Source organism: Malania oleifera, chromosome 4 (genome assembly GCF_029873635.1).
Source record: "Malania oleifera isolate guangnan ecotype guangnan chromosome 4, ASM2987363v1, whole genome shotgun sequence".
NCBI classification, from domain to species: domain Eukaryota; kingdom Viridiplantae; phylum Streptophyta; class Magnoliopsida; order Santalales; family Ximeniaceae; genus Malania; species Malania oleifera.
In genome coordinates this window covers 91,073,916-91,094,582 of record NC_080420.1, presented here as the reverse complement: position 1 = coordinate 91,094,582, position 20,667 = coordinate 91,073,916, and the positions used below count along the sequence as shown (strand labels likewise).

Sequence of the window (20,667 nt, the reverse complement as noted above, 5' to 3'; positions counted from 1 at the left end):
AAGAATTAATGTGCGTGATCAAATTTGAAGAACTTGGCTTAAGAGAAGTTATGTAGGAATAAACCACGTTTCCTTTGTGCTTATTATATGAGTTTCAATGATTTTTAGCTTTTTTTGTATAGGAAACCCTAAATTTCATGTGTATAAGGAACCTAGATATATAAGAGTCTGATTCGTATGCCACTATGTGAGCCCTAGTGGTCATTTTTTGTGCGTGTGAAAAAAGCAAATACTATTTGTCTTGCTCCTGCTTATTTCAATGAAATATTCCTTCTCGATAAATTAATTTTTTTTCCTAAACCCACATTTCATACAAAAGTAATCAAAATTTTTATCTTATTTATTTGTAACATTGAAAATTGAATTTCATATTATTCACATCCAACTTATGGCATAATAAAATTAATCAAATCCTAAATAATCCCTTATACTTTTATATATCCACTTTTGTGAAGCCAAATAGTACGCCAGTGAGAAAGAATGAGTTAGATAGTAGAAGGGGTAAAAATGAACCTAAAATAACTTAGGAGGGGACAGTGAGTGAGAATTTAATATCCATAAATCTATCAGATTCATGATTGCATAAATTGGCAGAAAATGATTCATACAACCGACTCCACCTATTGAGACTAAAGACTTGATTTTGTTGTTCTTCTTGTACTTTTGTGAAGCCAATTTTTTTCTTGACTTGCCTAAACGGAACCATACCCAGAAAAGGGGTTCAAACAGTGTGTTGCTTGACTAATGGTAGTGATGGGTAGTGGCTACAACTGTCAAATTTTGGCTATCCTATTTGTGGAAAAAAAACCCATTATCCTTTCCCCCACAGCACAGAACAATACTAGAAAATCCAGGATTTTGCATTTGGGCTACCCCAATGTTATGGTTGAGGGATTGCACCAAATATTTGGATCTTCTCGTCCTCTAGTGAAGCTACATATTTCTAATTTTCATTCAAGTCAAATTACATATATATGGGCTTATACAAAATTGCTAGATTATGAGTTACATATTTTTAAGAGGAAACAAGACAGAGTGTAAGATAAAAGATGAGTTACCATTTACCAACTGAACACCAACATCTTTAGTAGGATAAACATTGCATTTTTTTTTTTTAAAGTAGGACCTTTTTTTATCCTCTAGATATAACTGCTTTATCTATTAAAAAATTTTCATTGTCCTCTGCATTATGACTATATTTACAAGCTACAAAATCCTTATAGTATGACCATTATGCTAACCAAACATAGCGCAAGCACCTTTTCACCTGCTATCCATGTGTAATGGAGAGAAATTAAGAACTATAACATGTAGAACATTTGGGCATTGGGCTTCATATCTCCTAGCTTTTTTGCCCTAAATCCAGAATTGTTATTAAGTTAGCTTGCCAATTAAAAAATTCATTCATGATCATGTTATTGTACAAATCGATGCAATTCTGCATTTTCAATCTGCCATAGCAACACAACACATTAACTAGATTTATAAATTAATGACTAATAATATTCATACAAGTTACAACAAAAGAAAAAGGAAAAAAAAAAATCACCAAAGAAAAAGAATTTGCCAATGAAGGAAATTCAGCTTAAGCAGGCCAACTCAATTTCTGTGGGACCCTGCTCATCTATAAGGTCAACAGACATGGCAGAAGATATTCTGTGACGCGTCAAAATTCGAGGAGTGGCTTCCTTCGCCAAGCAAGTGTTCAACACAATCACCCTTTCATCATCCAAATCAAATCTCAAGCTCTCTTCACTACAGTTCTCCACGAGGCGGCATAAATGTTTCAGATTGTCAATTTCCACCTCATTAACTTTCTTCACCTGATTACCAAAGCAGTCAGATTATGTTACAGCAGTAAAGTGAGATTTCATTTATAGAAATGCCATGTTATTTTGGCTGTGGTTTAGCAATGGGGTTAGCATGTGTGTTCACCCATTGATGCAATGTGTACCCCAAGTGCCCCTCCAAAAGTTGCTTTGACCTAATACTTTAATGAGATACGCTTGGATTTCACACCAGAAAGCTAATGACTGTTTGGTCTCATGAAGATCACATGTGGTAAGCTAAGTGGGTGGGTATAGTTGGTCTGCCTATTCAATTGGGAAGATTTTGCAGGTGAACCAAGTGGAGTAAGGTCGTTTCCCTATTCCCATGCTGCTTGGTCAGACATTCTATTAGGAAGATTTTACAGATGAACCACGTGGTGCAAGGTTTTCCCCTAATCTTATGCTCTGCTTGGTTAGACATTCTATTATTAATCAATAGTAGGACAAGAAAATACAGATGAACACGGCCAAGATGAAAACAAAGGAAGCTTGACAGTACCTGTAATTCAGCTAGACGCTCGTAGCCTGCATTAATTTCATCCATCAGCACCTAAAACAAACAAGCAACCGTGAGTAATTTCTAATGGCGATTTTATTGTGTACAAAAAAAAGGGCATATTCTTGCAATAAGAAAAAAACAGACTAGTTATATACTGGTATAATTGCAATCCAGAGAAATATATTACGGAAAAAGATAGTGCCTTGTAGGCAGTGACAATATTATGAAATTTCAAAAAGTTGAGTCATGAGAAACTTCTCTAGAAAGCATAGGCCATCAAAACTCAACAAAAATTATAGAGCTTAATGAATTTGCATTCCTGAATAAAGAGACCTTCATTTTAATATCATTCTCGAAGGTATGGGTGATGTGATGGTTGATTTACTTGAGCTGAGATATAATTTATTAAGAAATTCTTTTTTTCTTAAATAGAAATTCATTAATAAAGAATAACGCATGTCAAAAACAAGAAGAATCAATTGTAACATCACATGTAGAATTTCATTTGTTACCATCGCATGAGGTTTACAGAGTTGCCAAAAAATGAGGTCTACAGATTTTTCATCGCAATGCAAAATAGAGACAGTTTAGGCCATCAAGAGAATGCTCACTGACAAAACTGACCAAAACTTGATTGAAAAGTCATTGCAGTTCTAAGGGCAAATTAGTAAGCATTGAAGGACATATTTCTATAAACCTAACCACACGAATTTCTATAAACTCGGCCTGTGATGTACTCAATGTCCTAATTTGTTTACACACAGCTGGTCCCAAGCCCAGGTAAAGGAGGAGGGTTGTGTTAGGTAGCTAACAGCCAGCGTCAAATTTTTCGGATTACTATGATATGAATCCTAACCAAATATTTGCTGTGGCATCCCCTACGAGCAACGCGTTGCACTTGTACCACCCAAGTGTAACGAAAAGTGGGCAAGGATGGACTAGGTCGTCACCCCAAAGCGACGCGCCATGTCGGCGCCTGAGTACAGTGTCAAATGTGCAAAGGTTCCTATATCATTTTGAACGTGGGCAGGTAAAGAAGCTAGTTCAGGAAACTAGGATTAGATTAGCAACTTGGAATATAGGGACACATTCGAGTAAAAGCATAGAAATTGTGGACACAATGATTAGAAGAAAAATTAATATAATTTGCCTTCAAGAAAATAAGTGGGTGGGGGAGAAAACTAAAGAAATTGATAAATCAAGATTTAACTTTGGTACACTGGAAACGAAAAACATAAGAATAGAATAAGAATTATTGTAAATTAAAACTTTAAAGATAGCATTGTTGATGTAAATAGAGTATGGGATAGAATTATAATCAAGATAGTATTAGGCCAAGAGATAATAAATATCATTAGTGCTTATGCACCTCAAGTAGGTTTAGTAGAAAATCTTAAGAGACAATTTTGGGAAGATATGAATAGTATTATACAAGGCATACCATGGACTGAGAAAATATTCATAGGAAGAGATCTAAATGGACACGTTGGAAGGAATAATAAAGGTTATGAGAGAATACATACAGAAATATGGATATGAGGACAAAAATGAGCCTGGGGAGATAATCTTAGACTTCGCTATGTCATATGATTTTATTATAATGAATACTTGTTTTAAGGAGAAAAAAGAACACTTAATAACCTTTAAAAGTGGACAAAATAGAAGTCAAATATATATTTTTTTTAAGTTAGGAGGATAGATAGTTAATCATGCAAGGGTTATAAAATAAGAGTGAAAGTCTAACCACAAAACATAGTCTTAGTATTAGATATATGTATTAAAAAATGAAAGAAAAAAGGATAAAATAAACCAGTGTAAGGGAACTAAGTGGTGGAACCTAAAGGGAAAAAACATAATAAAATTTAAAGATAAAATATAAAAGATGGGGATTGGACTATAGAGGATGTGATAGAAACAAATACTCTTTGGAGCAGATTAGCTAGCTCCATTAAAAAATAACAAAAAAGATTTTAGGTAAATCAAGGGAAAGATTCTCGAATAGCAAAGAAAGTTGGTAATTGGATAAAGATGTCCAAAAAGTTGTAAAGACAAAGAATTTGATATAAAACATGACAAAAATGTATAAACATGAATAACTTTGAAAAGTATAAAGAGGTAAAAAAAATGCAAAAAAGATCGTTAGTGAAGCTAAACACAAATAATTTAATAGTTTGTATGATAGATTAGATACAAAAAGGGGGAAAAAGATATATTTAAACTTGCTAAAGCTAGAGAAAGGAAGAATAAGTACTTAGAAAATATAAAATGTATAAAAAGTGAGGAAGATATTGTCTTAGTTAATGACGACAACATAAAAGAAAGATAGCGAAATTACTTTAGTAAGTTGTTTAATGAAAACTAAATATAAGACTTAAACTTGGAATTGACAAATGAGGAAAAGACCAAAAATATGAGATTTATTGGCAAAATTAGAGTTAACAAAGTTAAGTTTGCACTAAAAAAGATGAAAAATGAAAAAGCTATAGGACCGGATAACATCCCAAATGAAGTTTGAAAATGCTTAGGTGATAACGAAATTATATGATTAACTAATTATTTAACACAATTATAAAAACTAAGAAAATGTCAGATGAAGGGAGGAAACGCACTTTTATACCTATATACAAAAATAAAGGGATATTCAAAATTGTAATAACTATCGTGGAATTAAACTTATGAATCATACGATGAAACTGTAGGCAAGCTTAGTTGAACAAAAATTAAGGCTAGAAATGAAGGCTTCAGAAAATCAATTTGGTTTTATGCTTAGGAGATCTACCACAGAAGTTAAATATCTTTAAAGAAGATTAATGGAAAAGTTTAGGGAAAAGAAGAGAACTTGCACATGGTATTTATTGATTTAGAGAAAGCATATGATAAGGTACCTAAGGAAGTTCTATGGTGGGTTTTAGAAAAAATGGTGTATGTACTAAGTATACTGATGTCATTAAGGATATGTATGATGGAGTAATGACTAGTGTAAGGATAAAGATGGAGAAACTAAAAAATTTCCAATCACCATAGGTGTGCATCAAGGATCTGCTTTGAGCCCTTATCTTTTTGCTTTAGTGATGGACCAACTGACTAAGAGCATTCAAAATGAGATTCCATAGTGTATGTTGTTTGCAGATGATATTGTATATTGATGAAACTAGGGACAGAGTAGAGGCTGAGTTAGAATTATGGAGAGAAGCTTTGGAATCTAGAGGCTTTAGGATAAGTAGAAATAAGACAGAATATATGAAATGTAATTTCAGTAATGGTCGGAGGAATATTGGAGATAAAGTTAAACTTGATGATGAAGAAATAAATATCACTAGTAGATTTCGATACCTTGAATCTACTATGCAAGCTGAAGGAGAAATTGAAGATAATGTAATGCATAGAGTTAAAGCAGGTTGGGTAAAATGGAGAAGTGCTTCAATTGTACTTTGTGACCACAAAATACCCTTAAAATTAAAAGGGAAGTTTTATAAAACGGCTATAAAAGCTAGTTATGCTATATGGATCAGAATGTTGATCGATAAAGACACAGAATATCCAAAAAATAAAAGCTGTCAAGATGAAAATGCTTAGATGGATGAGTGATATAACATTGAAAGATAAATTAAGGAATGAACATATTCGTTGTAAATTAGGTGTAGCTCCTATAGAATATAAGGGAGGGACGACTTAGATGGTTTGGACATTTGCAACGTAGGCCACATAGTACCCTAGAAAGAAAGAGGGAGTTACTGTGAGGGGCTTAACAGAAGAGGTAGGGGTAAACCTAAAATAACTTGGAATGAGATAGAGAATAAGGATTTAATAAACCTGAATCTGTCAAAAGAAATGGTCCATAATCGCATTTATCGGTGGAAAAGGATTCATATAGACGATGCTACCAAGTGGGACTTAAGGCTTGATTTTTTTGTTGTTGTATTATTTATGTAAAGGAAATGGTAATTTAACTTAATGATCTGGCTTTCTTCTATGTCCATCCAGGCAGCGATAACAAAGATAGGCCAGCCACTTGGGTCATGTAACTAAAAAGAGCATCTGTTGCAGGAAAAGCTGAGCTTGCTCAGATAAGCCAACAGGGATGAAGTGCAAAACTCTGGCTCTAATACTGGTGAATTTTTATTTATTTATTTATATATTTTTTGTTAGATTAAAGGAGAGATTTCATTAAAAAAACGTACAAGGAGTATAAATATATCTTCCTAAGAAGAAAATAGAACAAAGAAAAGAATTACAAAATATAACACAGCCATCCAGTTATGCAGCCAGCTGCAAAAGCCCATTATGAAGCCATTTACTGAATCCTGTAAAGCAAAGACCAAGTCATCTTCTTCCCTGCATTGATACAAGCATTATGTTCCAACCAAAAAAAAAAAGCATTCTGTTCCAACCAAAGACCTCACAAAACAGCAAAAACCCTACACCTCCACAAATATGAGCCATCTCTACTCCTATCTAATCTTGAAAGGAAATAGACAACCAATCCTCTACTAATTCTGGGCAAGCCCAGCTCTCTCAAAAAAAAACCAAGCTCATTCCAAACTGTCCGTGAAAAAGAACAATGCCTGAAAAGATGATAAACAAGTTCTGAACTGTAAGCACACATCCGGAAGTAAAGCCTTAGCAGGCCGCCTATTCTGCAAATGATTGTTGGTGTTGACTCTAGTACGAATAACCAGAAAAACAAAAGCCTTAAATCTTATAGGAAATCTTGGCCTTCCAAATACTACAATGAAGCCAAAAGGGCATATTATCACAAATCAAATACTCAAAAATGATTTGATGAGTGTAGAACCCACAGACACGGAAAGACAGCAACCCTCCAATAAACAGAACAAAGAAGAGAGTTACTCGATCTCTCTATCATTAAGAGACCTACAAAAAATGGAATTTCCAAGAAGTTATCCTCATTAGCAATCAAAAAGAGGAAATAAAACCATTGTGCAATGAGGAGAGCCAATACAAACGAGGTAATGAAATGAAAAGCACATGATCAACCACCAAATGCCTTCCCAAACAAATGTGAAAAAATTATCCACAACAACTTTGGTAGAAGGAGTAAATAGAAAATAGGCTGCAAAATACGCCTCCAAGGACGCTAAAAGGAACATGTTCTTCCAATATTTGCAAGACACCCATTTCCTTGCCTGCCAAATTTAGTTTTAATTATATTGTGCCAAAGAGTACCCTCCTCTAAAGAAAACCATCATAGCCATTTACCCATTAAAGTAATGTTCTTAGAAACCAACTTAACGAGACCCAAATCCCTCCCTTAGACCAACAAACAACCTCCCAACTAAATGATCCTTCTTCTCCCCAAAACTCCAAACCAAGGAAAAGCTCTCACGACTCTCAATACCCCTAGCTAGCCCCACTAGTTCTAAAAATGGACAAAAACTAGAGGGCAATGCTAGAAATATGTCGTGGATAAGGGTTATACAACCACCTAGAGAAAAAGAACACCCTTCCACCCATCAAGACAATTAGACATCTCCACCATGGGATCCCAAAAACCACCAGACCTGGGTTACCACCCCATAGGAACCCCTAAAAAAGTCAATGGCCAATCAAGGATACCACACGCAGCTAAAGAAGCCAACCCTAAGGATCTGGTATCACTCAGATTAACACCAGCTATACCGCTATTCATCAAATTTAGTTCTTCAAGGAAAAAAATAGTGTCAGAAGATGAAACACCACAACCCCTTCACACTCTCCATCCACAGTCCTATCAACCATCTGCTGAAGATATCAACCACACAACAAATGACCACCGAAATACTGGAGAATTGTCTCATTTGAAATTCAGAAGTTACAACACCATAATTCTCCCAATGATGCAAATCAACCTTCAAGTGTATTCTAGAAGAGGAAAAGACCGAGTAAGGAAAATTCCACAAGACATTTTTTGACCATCTGTGCACTTTTGAAGGGTGACCATAAGCACCTTCCCCCCCCCCCCCCTCTCTCCCCAACTGCAGATAATAATAATAATAATAATAATAATAATAATAATAATAATAAACATGCAGGGGAGTGTTAAAGTTTGATATACATTGATGGCCCCCAATCTTCATCAGCTGCTCCATGTGCATGTCCAAGGGTCAGAGGATGTACCTTACCAGCATCCCACACCCATGTGGCATCTTGTTGTCTCAAAACCTGAACCTCCAACAAAAGTGTCACATCCATGTCTCAGAGCTCATAAAAAAAAAATCCTATTTACTTCTACAGATAATAATAAACATGCAGGGAAGTGTTAAGAGTTTGATATTTTCATCAGTTACTTAGTCATCAATCCCACAGAGCAAGGGGGAGAGAGATTGCAGACATGCCACCTTACTTCCGCCCCTCCATGTGGCATATCCAATGGTCAGAGGATGTATTTTAACCATTTGTATGTGCAGAAACCAATTAAGCGTACACCCATCACCAGTGGTGCAGAAACCATAAACAGGAACCCCCAAAAACTCCCCTTTTTGATAAGTAATAAGTTTATTGATATCAAAAATGAACACCAAGTACACAAGCAGTGTACATGGGGTGAACAAATCAAAAACAGAAATTACAAGAATCTAGTAAATCAAAAACAGAAGAAAATGATTGGTTTCGCAAAGCAGCCAACCAATCCACCAAAGTTGTAAAGAAAAATAGCTTCAGGTCCGAAATGCATTTTTCCTTATCTTCAAAACACCTACTATTTCTCTCCCTCCAAAGACACCACAATAAACAATAAGGAACTATCAACCAAATAGACCCATTTCGATAACGACCAAATCTGCCTTGCCAACATGCTAGAAGTCCCACTACAGATTGCGCCATAACCCAGCTCACTCCAAACAAACCCAACACCATAACCCACAAGTCCATTGCAACCAGACAATGAATAAAAACATGATCAACCGTCTCATTATTACACTTGCACAGGTAGCACCAATCCAATATCAAAACCTTTCTTTTTCGTAAATTGTCAATCATTAAGCATTTCCCTAAAGCAGCAGTCCAAACAAAAAAAGCTACTCAAGATGGAATTTTCTGTTTCCAACTACTTTTCCAAGGAAAGCTACAATCTTTGGAGCCCATTAAAATACCATAATAACCTTTAACCAAGAAGCCCTTCTCTCTATCAGATTTCCAGCACATCTTATCCTCACCGAACCCGTTCACTGATGAACAATATATGGTATCCATAAAAACAGTCAAGGCCTCTAATTCCCAAAGATGCATACCCCTAAAGAAACTTACACCCCAAAAAAAGACCCCACTATCAAACTTCACAAGCTCAGCCATGCTAGCTTCTTTATCTCGGAAAAATCTATACAAATCAGGATAGCTGACTGCAAGAGACGTTTCACCACACCAATGGTCTTGCCAAAATTTCACCTTAGACCCATTTCCAATATCATATAGAACATGGCAAGAAAAAGAAGCCCATCCCTGACTAATATATTTCCACAAGCCAACACCATGTGGACCATTAACAGGCCTAGCACACCAACCACCCCATTCACAGCCATATTGCACCTCTTATCACTTGCTTCCAAAGATTAGCCTTCCCCATCCCAAAGCTCCATAACCACTTCCCAAGCAATGCTTCATTAAATTGTCATACCTTATCCCCAAACCACCCGAAGAAATGGGAGAGCAAACAGTATCCCATTTAACCAAATGGAATTTTGGTTCATCACCAATGCCACCCCATAAAAAATTCCTTTGAAGTTTCTCAATACGGTTAGCCACAGCAGCAGGAATAGAAAATAAAGATAGAAAGTAAGTGGGTAAATTAGATAGAGTGCTTTTAATTAACGTAACTCTACCTCCCTTAGATAAGTACAAACGTTTCCACCCTGCTAACCTTCGTTCTATCTTCTCCAAAGTTGGGTTCCATGTTGTCTTATCCTTGAATTTGGCTCCCAAGGAAAGACCCAAATATTTCATAGGAAGATTACCTTCTTTACAGCCAAGGACATGCAAGAATAAGTCAAAATTAAACACTGCACCAACAGGAACCAACTCTGACTTGCCCAAATTTATCTTTAAACCAGAAACTGCCTCAAACCACATAAGTATCACACGGAGAAACAAAATCTGATCCAGATCAGCGTCACAAAAAATTAGAGTATCGTCCGCAAAGAGAAGATGAGACACCACCAAAGCTCTTCCCTCTATACGCCCCACACCAAAGCATGACATGTGACTATCATGGACAGCTTTATCCAACATTGTCCCCAAAGCTTCCATAACCAAGACAAACAACAAAGGCGACAATGGGTCACCTTGTCTCAACCTCCTAGAGCTCTCAAAAAACCCACAAGGAGTGCCATTTATCATAATGGAGAAACAAACTGTAGATAAACAAAAGAAAATCCACCGCCTCCATTTGGCAGAGAACCCAACCCATTCTAGTGACTACATAAGAAAACCCCAATTTACATGATCAAAAGCCTTCTCAACATCTGATTTGCAAAGTAGCCCTGGCACCCCAGTTTTCAATCTACTATCAAGACATTCATTAGCAATAAGTACAGGGTCAAGAATCTGCCTGTTCCTCACAAAAAGTATTCTGTGAAGTTGAAATTATATCCTCCATAACCGTGCGAAGTCTGGCGGCTAAGACCTTAGCAATGATCTTATAAAGGCGAAAATCCTTTACTTCAATTGCTTCATCTTTTTTAGGAATGAGAGTGATGAAAGTAGCATTCAAGCTTTTCTCAAACTGGCCTTTAGCAAAAGAATGATGGAACACAGCCATAAGATCAGGTTTGAGAATCCCCCAACAAGCTTGGAAGAAAGCCATAGTAAAATCCATCTGGTCCAAGCGATTTATCACCATTAAAATTTTGTATGACATCAAAAACTTCTGCCTCCTCAAATGGTCTATCTAGCCACTCTGCATTATCACCGGATATTCTTGGAAATACTAGGACTTCTGGGAATGATCGACTAACTTGTTGCTCAGAGAATAAATTCATGAAAAATTTAGTGATGTAATCAGCAATCATACCTTGATCGGAAGATAAGGCACCATCACCCACAAGGCTCTCAATACCATTATTTCTTCTATTAGAATTAGCCATTCTATGGAAAAATTTGGTACTTGCATCCCCCTCCTTCAAATGTAGCACCCTAGACTTCTGCCTCCAACTAATCTCTTCTAAAAGTGTGAGCTTTTCAATATTGATGCGGAGAGTAGCTTGTTCTAACTTTTCCTCAGCTGTTAAAGGATGAGTTTCCTCTCTAACATCCAAGTCATTCAATTTGCTCCAAAGTTGCTGTATCTTAACAGTGACATTCCCAAATTCCGCCTCATTCCACTTTTTCAAATCCAACTTCAATGCTGCCAATTTCTTAGCTAGTATGAAACTAGGATTTCCTTGGAACAAATAGGATGCCCACCACTCCTTCACTTTATCAACAAAGTTCTCCACCCTCAACCACATATTTTCAAAGCGAAAAGGAGTTCTACCGCTCTGATGACTCCCCCCTCCCCCCCAACAGAATTGGGTAGTGATCAGAAAGTATTTTGGACAGTCTTCTTTGTGAAAATTGAGCGACGTGATCCGCCAAGAACGGAGAGAAAAGAAACCGATCTATTCTAGAAGCGGAGGAAGAATTGGACCAGGTGTAAAGGCCTCCTTCCATTGATATATCCACTAGCCCATGAAAAGAGATAAAATCCGAAAATTCATGCTTAGCCCAAGTATAACTTACAGCCCCCTAGTCTTTTTTTATGGGAAGCGGATTATATTAAAATCACCTCCTAGGAACCATGGCGAATCCCACCAACTAATCAGCCCTGTCAGCTCCTCCCACATTTTCCTACTCCTCTTGTTCAAATTTGGCCCATAAACACCTGTGAAAGCCCACTCAAATTGATCACCGACATTTTTAAATTTGCATGAAATAGAAAAATACCCCACTGCTTAATCCACCTTTTCCACTACCCTTCGATCCCACATCAAGACAATTCCTCCAGAAGCACCTTTTGAACCCAAGTACAACCAATCTGCATATGGACAACTCCATATACTTTGGACAATTCCTCTAGTAATCCATTCAAGTTTAGTCTTTTGCAAACATACAATATCAGGTTTCCATGTACGCAACAAATTACGAATCTAAAGCCTCTTCTCAACCTCATTCAATCCTCTGACATTCCATGAAAATATCTTCAGATTCATTTAGAAACAGAGAGAGCATGCTCCCTATTAATACCACTGCGCCTAGATGAAGTAAAACCATAATTAATTGAACTTAATAAACCTTTCAATTCTCTTAAACCTTTCGCACCAATTCTCTTCAAGTCATGTGCATTTTTTCCAAAGTAGCCCTTACGGTGTAATTCAGCCTCAACGGCCAATAAAAAAGTGGTTACTTGATTTTCCAAACCTTGTAAGGACGTGCCTAGAAATTTGTTAAACCCTTTAATCTTCTTTGGAACCACTCGGAATAAGGTACTTCCCTCACTGGACTCTCCACATCCACAACTTCTTGTCCTTCCATAGTCGAGGGTAAAGAATAGGCTAGTGGTTCCACTGCTAAAGGTGAAAAACCCGTCTCGTTAGGTAGCTCAACAACCTCTGTATCGTTGTCCGAGGCCCAATCCTCCACAAGTACATCATTCCCATCAAACTGAGCTGGTAACACCTCCAAAATATCTGTAGGCTTCAATGGAACCAAGGAAAATTTGTTTTGCTCTTCCAAACCCTCTGTGACTTCACCAGGTGACAAAGAAATTTGAATTGGAACCGCAACTCTTCTTCCATCTCGCTGCTCAAGCAAGCACCCATTGCTCAGAATTTCCCCACTTCCTGAAAATATTGCCGGAATGTTCTTGAAGAATCAATTGGATGTCTCGCTGCAAGTTTTCCTCACCATCGGATGTGTTTGTTGACTCACCGGTGCTAAGGCACTCTTTATCGGCCTCATCATAGCCTAAGTGCTCCATATCGGTCTCGTCGGAGCCTAAGAGCTCAGTATTGGTCTCATCAGTGCCAATACTGTCAGTCCCGGTGTCATTGGAAGATTTCATCGACTAGGCTAGCATCGACGCACTTCGGTGATTAACTTCAGATTGCTTCGAATCAAGAACCACAACATCGCCCCTTCTCACTGAACTCCCCAAGGCTGAAGATGACGATTCTGGATTCTAGGTCTTATTATTTTGAAGGGCTTGTGTTGGTCTGGGCCGCTAGACTGAGATGGGCTTGGGATTAGGTATAGACTTTGGCTTGAAGGGAGCTTTGGGCTTAAAACTTTTATTGTTTTCCTTGATCTTCTTCTCTATACAACTTACTTCCTGAGCTTGAGTAACTTTGGACCATAGTACCTCCCATTCTCCATCTGGCCCACTATGCAATCTGAGTCGTACATTCAGAGATACATAAGAGTTTGTGCTACCTCTAATGTTCTCAGTCATTTCCACCGAAACATTAGCCTTTGATTTTGCTCGTTCCTTCACAATACCCAAATCATGTATATCGTGGCTATGATTTCTCAACTTTGAATTTTGAGAATATGGCATTAATGCTTTCCATTCTTGCTACCACCATCATCTCTCCAACCCCTCTCCACCGCTGCCAACAGAAAAGTTTTGGAATACTCCCCTGTGAGTTTAAGTGCAGATTGGGATGTCTAGTTGCTGGCTAATGTCTGTTTGCTGGTAAACGTTTCAGGAGCAATGGATTTCCGTAGATGAAATCCAAACCCTCTCCACCCACTGCCCAGTTTTCCTTCTGGCACCACCAGAAATCCTTTCCGACAGCCATGTATAAGTTCCAAGATCATTAAAAAACAACCATGTGCATTGGATCCCAACTGCAAAATAAATACTTTCTCACCATCTCTGAATGTTCGTGCAAAATTACAAGGAATTACATTGGACATTAGCTCCTCCACAATAGCTAGCAAACATTTTGCACTCTCTTTGCCCATGCAAACTGATCCGAGTATCGATTTTGCTCAAAAATGCATAACATAAAATAAGAACCACCCTCCTCAACTGAGAATTCAAAAGTCTTGAATTCTACGAAAAAGAAAATAGACCACACACCCCCCCCCCCCCCCAAAAAAAAAATTCTTGAGCATAAATCAACCACTCTAAGTTAATCTTCAAACTTTCTCAAAAACTGCAGGAACCTTCGGGATTATCGTCCTCCGTGAATATGGCGTGATATATATGTGACACCACACAGATTCAATCTTCCTCAAGTAGAGCTAGAATGAAGGTTGAAGTGGGAGTGATCTCTAGTGAGACCACCAAAACATGATCTCCTATGGTCCAACCCCCAGTCACTTTTGCCATTACCAACTCTCTGAATTGATCAAATGTCTCCTTCAACCTACACTCTATGCCTTCAATCCTCTTCTATCAAGCAGAAGCCAAAGACATATGTTACCACACCTACATGTCTAAGCATCAAAAGAAGTCCTTAAACCACCTAACTTGACTCCATCCCCTTACTAGACAGATTAAAGAAAACCTATATATTGACAGCACCAAAGGGCTGCCAAGTGCACACTTTCAGAATTTCTCTTGGATTCAATCCACAGTGACCTCAATAGGCTTCTTGATATAGGTTCTGCCTAAGCCCAAGCCAAGTGTCACAGCAGAAATTTTATGTTCTTTAATTGCAGGTAAACCCAGATTTTTGCCTGAGACACAAAGCCCTCCACAACTGGTTGGAATGGTTTAAGTAGAAAGGCATAGCTGGGACTGATGGCTGATCATCATGAGCCCATGGTATTCAATTTAGTGCTGAACATGGAGACGGTGAGGATGGGAAAAGAGGATGTTTCCTCTCCTCTCCAGGGACTTCAATTCCGACCCCAACAAAGGAAATTTCAAATATAATTCTCTATCATCTCTTGGCTAACATGACTTGCAAGTGAGCTCTTATTTTCATGTCATAAAAAAAACAAGCTACATCATAAACAGAAAGAGCATAAATTAATGGATGAGTGATGAAGCTCTAAACAGTGTGGCACTTCAAAAAAATTAGGACAAGTTTGGAACAAATTAAAGTTTGAGACAAAATTGAGAGTTAATTTAAAGTTTGTTGAGGCTTGATATCAAATCCATGGTTGCTAGGAGGTCCTTCCACATGGTATCAAAGGCTTTACGGCCAAAAGGTCTACAGCTTGAATCTCACCACTCCCATTCTTTAATAAAATTAAAATGATAGCATAGCATTAAGCACATAGGCATGTGCTTTAACCATGCTTCAAATTCAACGGCCTTTCAGAAGTGGGGAGTGTTAGACAAACATTTAAAACCTTCCTGGGCTATCCTCATGTCAAATGACCTCCTGCCACCCATGGCTCTTATATGCGGGTCATTAAACCTTTAAAAAAAGATATATGGATTGAGAAGTATGGATGGTAGTTATTGTATTGAGGAAACTTGATTTGAAAGAAGATTCAAATAAGAAGGAAGAAAGAGAGAGTCTCGTTTTGATGGTGATTTTGCTTGTGATGGTTACCATTGAATGAGTTTTGCGAGCAATATGGGTATGTATCAAATTCTTCTGATGTTGCTGGGAATAGATTGCAGGTGTTAGCTACTCTTAATGAAGGTTTAGAACGTGTTCTATTTTTGAGAATGATGGAATGATGAAGAGCAGCAGGTGTCAGATTAAGAATGATACTCTGCCCACCCCCATCACTCCTGCAGTGGAGACATATTAAGAGAAGAAGAGGATATAAACAAGAGAGCACAAGAAATCCTCAATGAATAAAATTAAAACAAAGATTAAACATGACCTAAACAACAACTGCTCCCCCCCCCCCCCCCACCCTCCTCTGGAGGCGGGTGGTCACTTGGGAAAAAATCCAACACTACCTAAGAAAACCTCCTTTTAATCTGTTCTCATCATATATGATGAAGCACTGCAAATAAGCCAATTTCTGCTGTCCCCTCCTAGCCTTAATTTTACCACAATCTAAGCGGACTTCCTTTCCCCTTAAATCAGCTATCTGAGCGGACTTCCTTTCCCCTTAAATCAGCTATCTGTAAAACCTTTTTATCCAACAAATGTTGAAAACAAGAGAGGCAGGCAATGTACAGTCTCATTCTGCCCAATCTTGTCAGTCCTCATTTATTTCATCATTCCCAAAGACAGAACTCCCTCTAAGTCATCCATTGGAGATGGAGATTGCAAGGAAGAACACCTGTAAAATAAGAATAATCTGATCCAAAACCAAGTTGTTCATAAATCTCATACGTAGCCCTCTGTCATAATCAAAAACACCATCAAGATAACCCTCCTCGTCTCATACACCATCCCATTTCTTCATCTAAGCAGGAATTCCCTCACTAACCTTCTTTTAAAATCTATTTGCAACCCATTCAAATCCTCAATGTAAAATTGCCATCACTACACCTTTTCAGGAACTTAACTAGCCTCCTATTTTCCCTGGAATTCTTCTCAATTGAGTCATCCCTTTTTTCCCTACTCCTCTGTCCCCAACAAGTATAAACCCGTGATATTGCCAACTTTTTGTCTATTTGAGGATTTTTCGCCCTATTCATCCTCACCTTCTTGTTACTGGACCTTGCACCATCTTGATCTCCTGATGTGAACAGCGGTACCATTATCCTACTAATGTACCTCCCGATGACCATCCTCCATAGCAAACCCTCTTTTTAGCTCATCATTCATGGTTTTAAATAATGGCCGCAACCATTACGGAACGCCGTTATGTAACAGTTTTTTGGGTTATTGATACTGTTACACTGCAAAATCGGTGGGAAGAAAAATCACAGCCATAGCAGCCGTTACAGACCGCGACCATTACATAAAGGCCGCTACAGCCATTATGTAACAGCTACAGGACTGTTACACCAAAAAATTATTTTATTTTTTACTTTTTCTTCTCACTTTTTCCCTCTCTTTCATATATCATTCCCAATATACTAAGTGGCAAGACGGGGAAAAGATTATAATGAGGATGACAATGATACAAAATTTACTATTTCTTTAAATACTCAAAATAAATGCATTAATTAACAATTTGAAAATACTAACTAGTTAGGAAAATATTTTATTTTGATAAATATTAGTAATGTGATATTTACGTTCTATATTTTTCAACTTCTTTCTTTTCCAGCTATTTTAGATTTATATTATTCGTATGTCTTATGTGTCTAATAGATTAATGGAGTGTATAATGTATTTTGTTTTATTAATTAATTTAGCACACATAAGAATTTATCATAGATAAGAACAATGAGAAGCATAAATACGCACATACACGTAATTTTTCTATCAATAGTGGTTTAAAACAAATGTAAACTTGTTGCCATTACCAAATAACTTAGTTACTCAAACTAAAGGATCCAAAATACACTAAAACTCTTTCTAAGGGCTAAAAGTTTAAAACATGCAAGCACGCTAATATGCACAAGGTTGTGCGTGTTTCAAAAAAATTCAAAGTCGTTACACCCACTACCCGTTATACATCCGCTGCTCCCATTTCCTGTTACACCCATTACTGTTACGTTACGCTACCCGCTACCGTGATTTAAAACCATGCTCATCAATCTTCAAGATATCCCTTCCCCCATCTCTCAGCCCACAGGCAAAGATCCTGAGTTGCACATTTGCTCTGGCCACTCCTGTCGGAGAGGCAGTACCATGAAGCTTTTTCTCTTCCACCTGCTTCCTTTCACAAAGACCAAGTATTCAGTGCCCATATGTCTCGACACACACTGCCGCACGAGCCTCTATCACACTTCTGTTCTATTGAGATAAACACTGAGTTTGAGATGTGTTCTGCTGGGCTCCCTCTTCATTTGTACTATTGAGTTTAGAAGGATATGGGCCTGTGATGAAGAGGCAGTCTCATTGTGGTTTGACAAAAACCTTTTGTATTAGAGAACCTCAAGCCTGTAGAAAGTCCTTGAAAAGCCCTTTGAAATCATTTTGGCCTCTACTGTTAGTTTTTGCAAATGAGCTGCATACTCTTAAAAACCGCTACTTTTCTCCATTATCTGGGACAAATAAATTGTATTGTTAAGAGCCTCTCGCCAACCCATTCCAAGCCCATCCCATTTTCAGCTGCACATGCATTCACCCCCTCCCCTTTGCAAACCCTAGTTTCCCCCAAACCTCCTGGACCACCAGCTGCTGCAGCTCCAATGCTCACTGATTGGTAACTTCCGCAGCTCCCGCATCACCATCCACCCTTCGTTGCCTCTGAAGTACCACAAAGAACCTCATCCTTCCAACTCTGACAATCATGATTCCCCAAAGGCTGAGCCTTGAATTTGCTCGTCTCCTCTTAACCCTAAAATCGCCTGCAACTCTTGCAGAAATCTACACCAGCCATCCCCTTCCATACCACCAGGAATGAAGATTGAATGACCTTTCCATTTCCATCATACAACCAGCTCTGAAATATACCCATAATTATTTGATTTAACCGCCACACAAAATTGTATTTAGCTAAACTTCCAATGAACAAGACAGGCTTGTGGCTGTCTGAACCCAGAATTCGGGAAGTTTAATGAGATGGGATTAAAAGGTGAAAAGGGCCAGTAGGAGATAGCAAATTTGCAGTGTTCAATTAATTAAAATGTAAATGGTTTAAAAAAAAAGGGGGGGGGGGGGTTCTCATTTATCTTTTGCATAAGTTTTTTCTTTGTTCATCTTTTGTCTGGCTTCTCACTTTTGAGGACCTCTTATCCTCCTATAGTTCATAATTTTTTTTTTCTTTTTCTCTCAATTTGTTTAAAAAAAAAACACATAAAACAAAAACAAAAAAGCAAAAAGACAAGACTGGATATGGAGCTGTAATACCATTTTAACAATTGAGCCTTTACATTATAACTATATTTTAATGTTTATCAAATGCACCAAATCATTATTATTGTTATTGCACCCCTTGTCCTATTTCATTTCTAGAGATAATTTTTTAAAAAAAATGTCATGTTTCCCTCACATGATAATACTTAGTATATGACAGATCTAATCCTTAGAAACGTTGCTGCACCTAACACTCATCCATGTAGCAGTAGATTACAAGTTTCCTTTTCTTTGGGTTCTGCATCAGTCTTGTTTGATTATTAGAAAGTATTTTTGACTTTTTTCCTACTTTCACTGGGATCTTAGAAAAGTCACTCCTTTTTTCACCTAACTTTATCCATTTTAGGATTTTGAAGCCAAATATCATGGCTCTCTTCAAAAGCAAAGACTGTAAAAACAATTACTTAAATTGTTCTCCGCAGATATTTGCACTCTTTAAATTCTGATACTCCATTTCTAAGATAAACAACTAGAAGGCCTTAACAAGATCCTCGAGTTTATTTTCCAGCATTTCTGTACATCTTTTAAGCAACTTAAAGCCCCATTTTGGTTCCCACACCATAATCCATCAAAGCTAAACTCAAAATATTGCATTAGTTACTGTCTACATCCATTCACGGCACCATAAATTCCGTCTCATTTAAGTGTCTAATCATATTGCTTTTTTCCTAGCATTGTTCTGAATCCAATTTACCACATGTTTTCTCCCATTTAAAAATCATTTTCCTTTCCAGAAAATGCAAAAAATAAAAACCCCGACGCACCTGAGAAAGGATGACGAGTTGTTCACCAGATTTTCTGGGCAGTTCCCTCAGTGCACGTTCACACAATCGGCGTGGAGAAGTATTATACCAGTCATCTCCGTACTCATGAAGATAAGGCTGCGTCAATGGAACAAAAACCAGCCCGGCAAAAATGAAATAGCTAGGAAGCTTATCAAATTGATGAACTGGAACTAATGGCTGCAACTGCAAGACCGTAAAATTATGTCAATCACCCAGTCCACTCAATAAAAATTTTCCAAATGATGCAGTTATCAACATAACTATATGCAATTCAGTGACACATTAATGAAACAATATCTGCTCAAAGAATAATCATTTAATGTCTCAATTAATCTACTTTTTCCCTACATTTCTTTCTCACTATAACAGCATCAAGTAAATAATGAAATCTGTCAACTTAAGAAGCACTTGCCATGTTATGAAATAAAGTAACAATAACAAGAAAAAAGAACGACTTACAGGTCGGAGGATCATACTGAATTCAAACACTTTGCCATCTCTGAGCACTCTAATTTTAGCTCTTTCATTGGGTTTCTTCATAGAGACTAAATGATCAAATGTTATCCGTTCTCTATTTCTGAAAGGAACTGCACTGTATGTAAATTATGCTACAAATTAAGGAAAATAATAAATCTGCACAATGAGCAAAGTGAAAAATCCTGTACTCAAATATATGATTGTTATCCATAGAAACCAAGTAACTGAAAGTAAACACAAATCAAGAAGAATGATTAATCTGGATGCTTATG

The 20,667-nt window shown here is 37.4% G+C and overlaps 1 protein-coding gene across 1 annotated transcript in view; it reads right to left on the bottom strand.

Moving 5' to 3' along the window:
- Positions 1 to 1,318: 1,318 nt before the first annotated feature.
- Positions 1,319 to 20,667, bottom strand: part of LOC131153885 (protease Do-like 10, mitochondrial) — a 32,458-nt gene continuing 13,109 nt past the window's right edge. Inside the window, exons 5-8 of the mRNA XM_058106334.1 lie at positions 20,378 to 20,505; positions 19,898 to 20,101; positions 2,329 to 2,379; positions 1,319 to 1,823 (exon numbers count right to left, since the gene is read on the bottom strand). Coding sequence (XP_057962317.1) covers positions 1,581 to 1,823; positions 2,329 to 2,379; positions 19,898 to 20,101; positions 20,378 to 20,505 — 626 coding nt within the window. The 3' untranslated portion in view covers positions 1,319 to 1,580. The remainder of the gene's footprint in view (positions 1,824 to 2,328; positions 2,380 to 19,897; positions 20,102 to 20,377; positions 20,506 to 20,667) is intronic.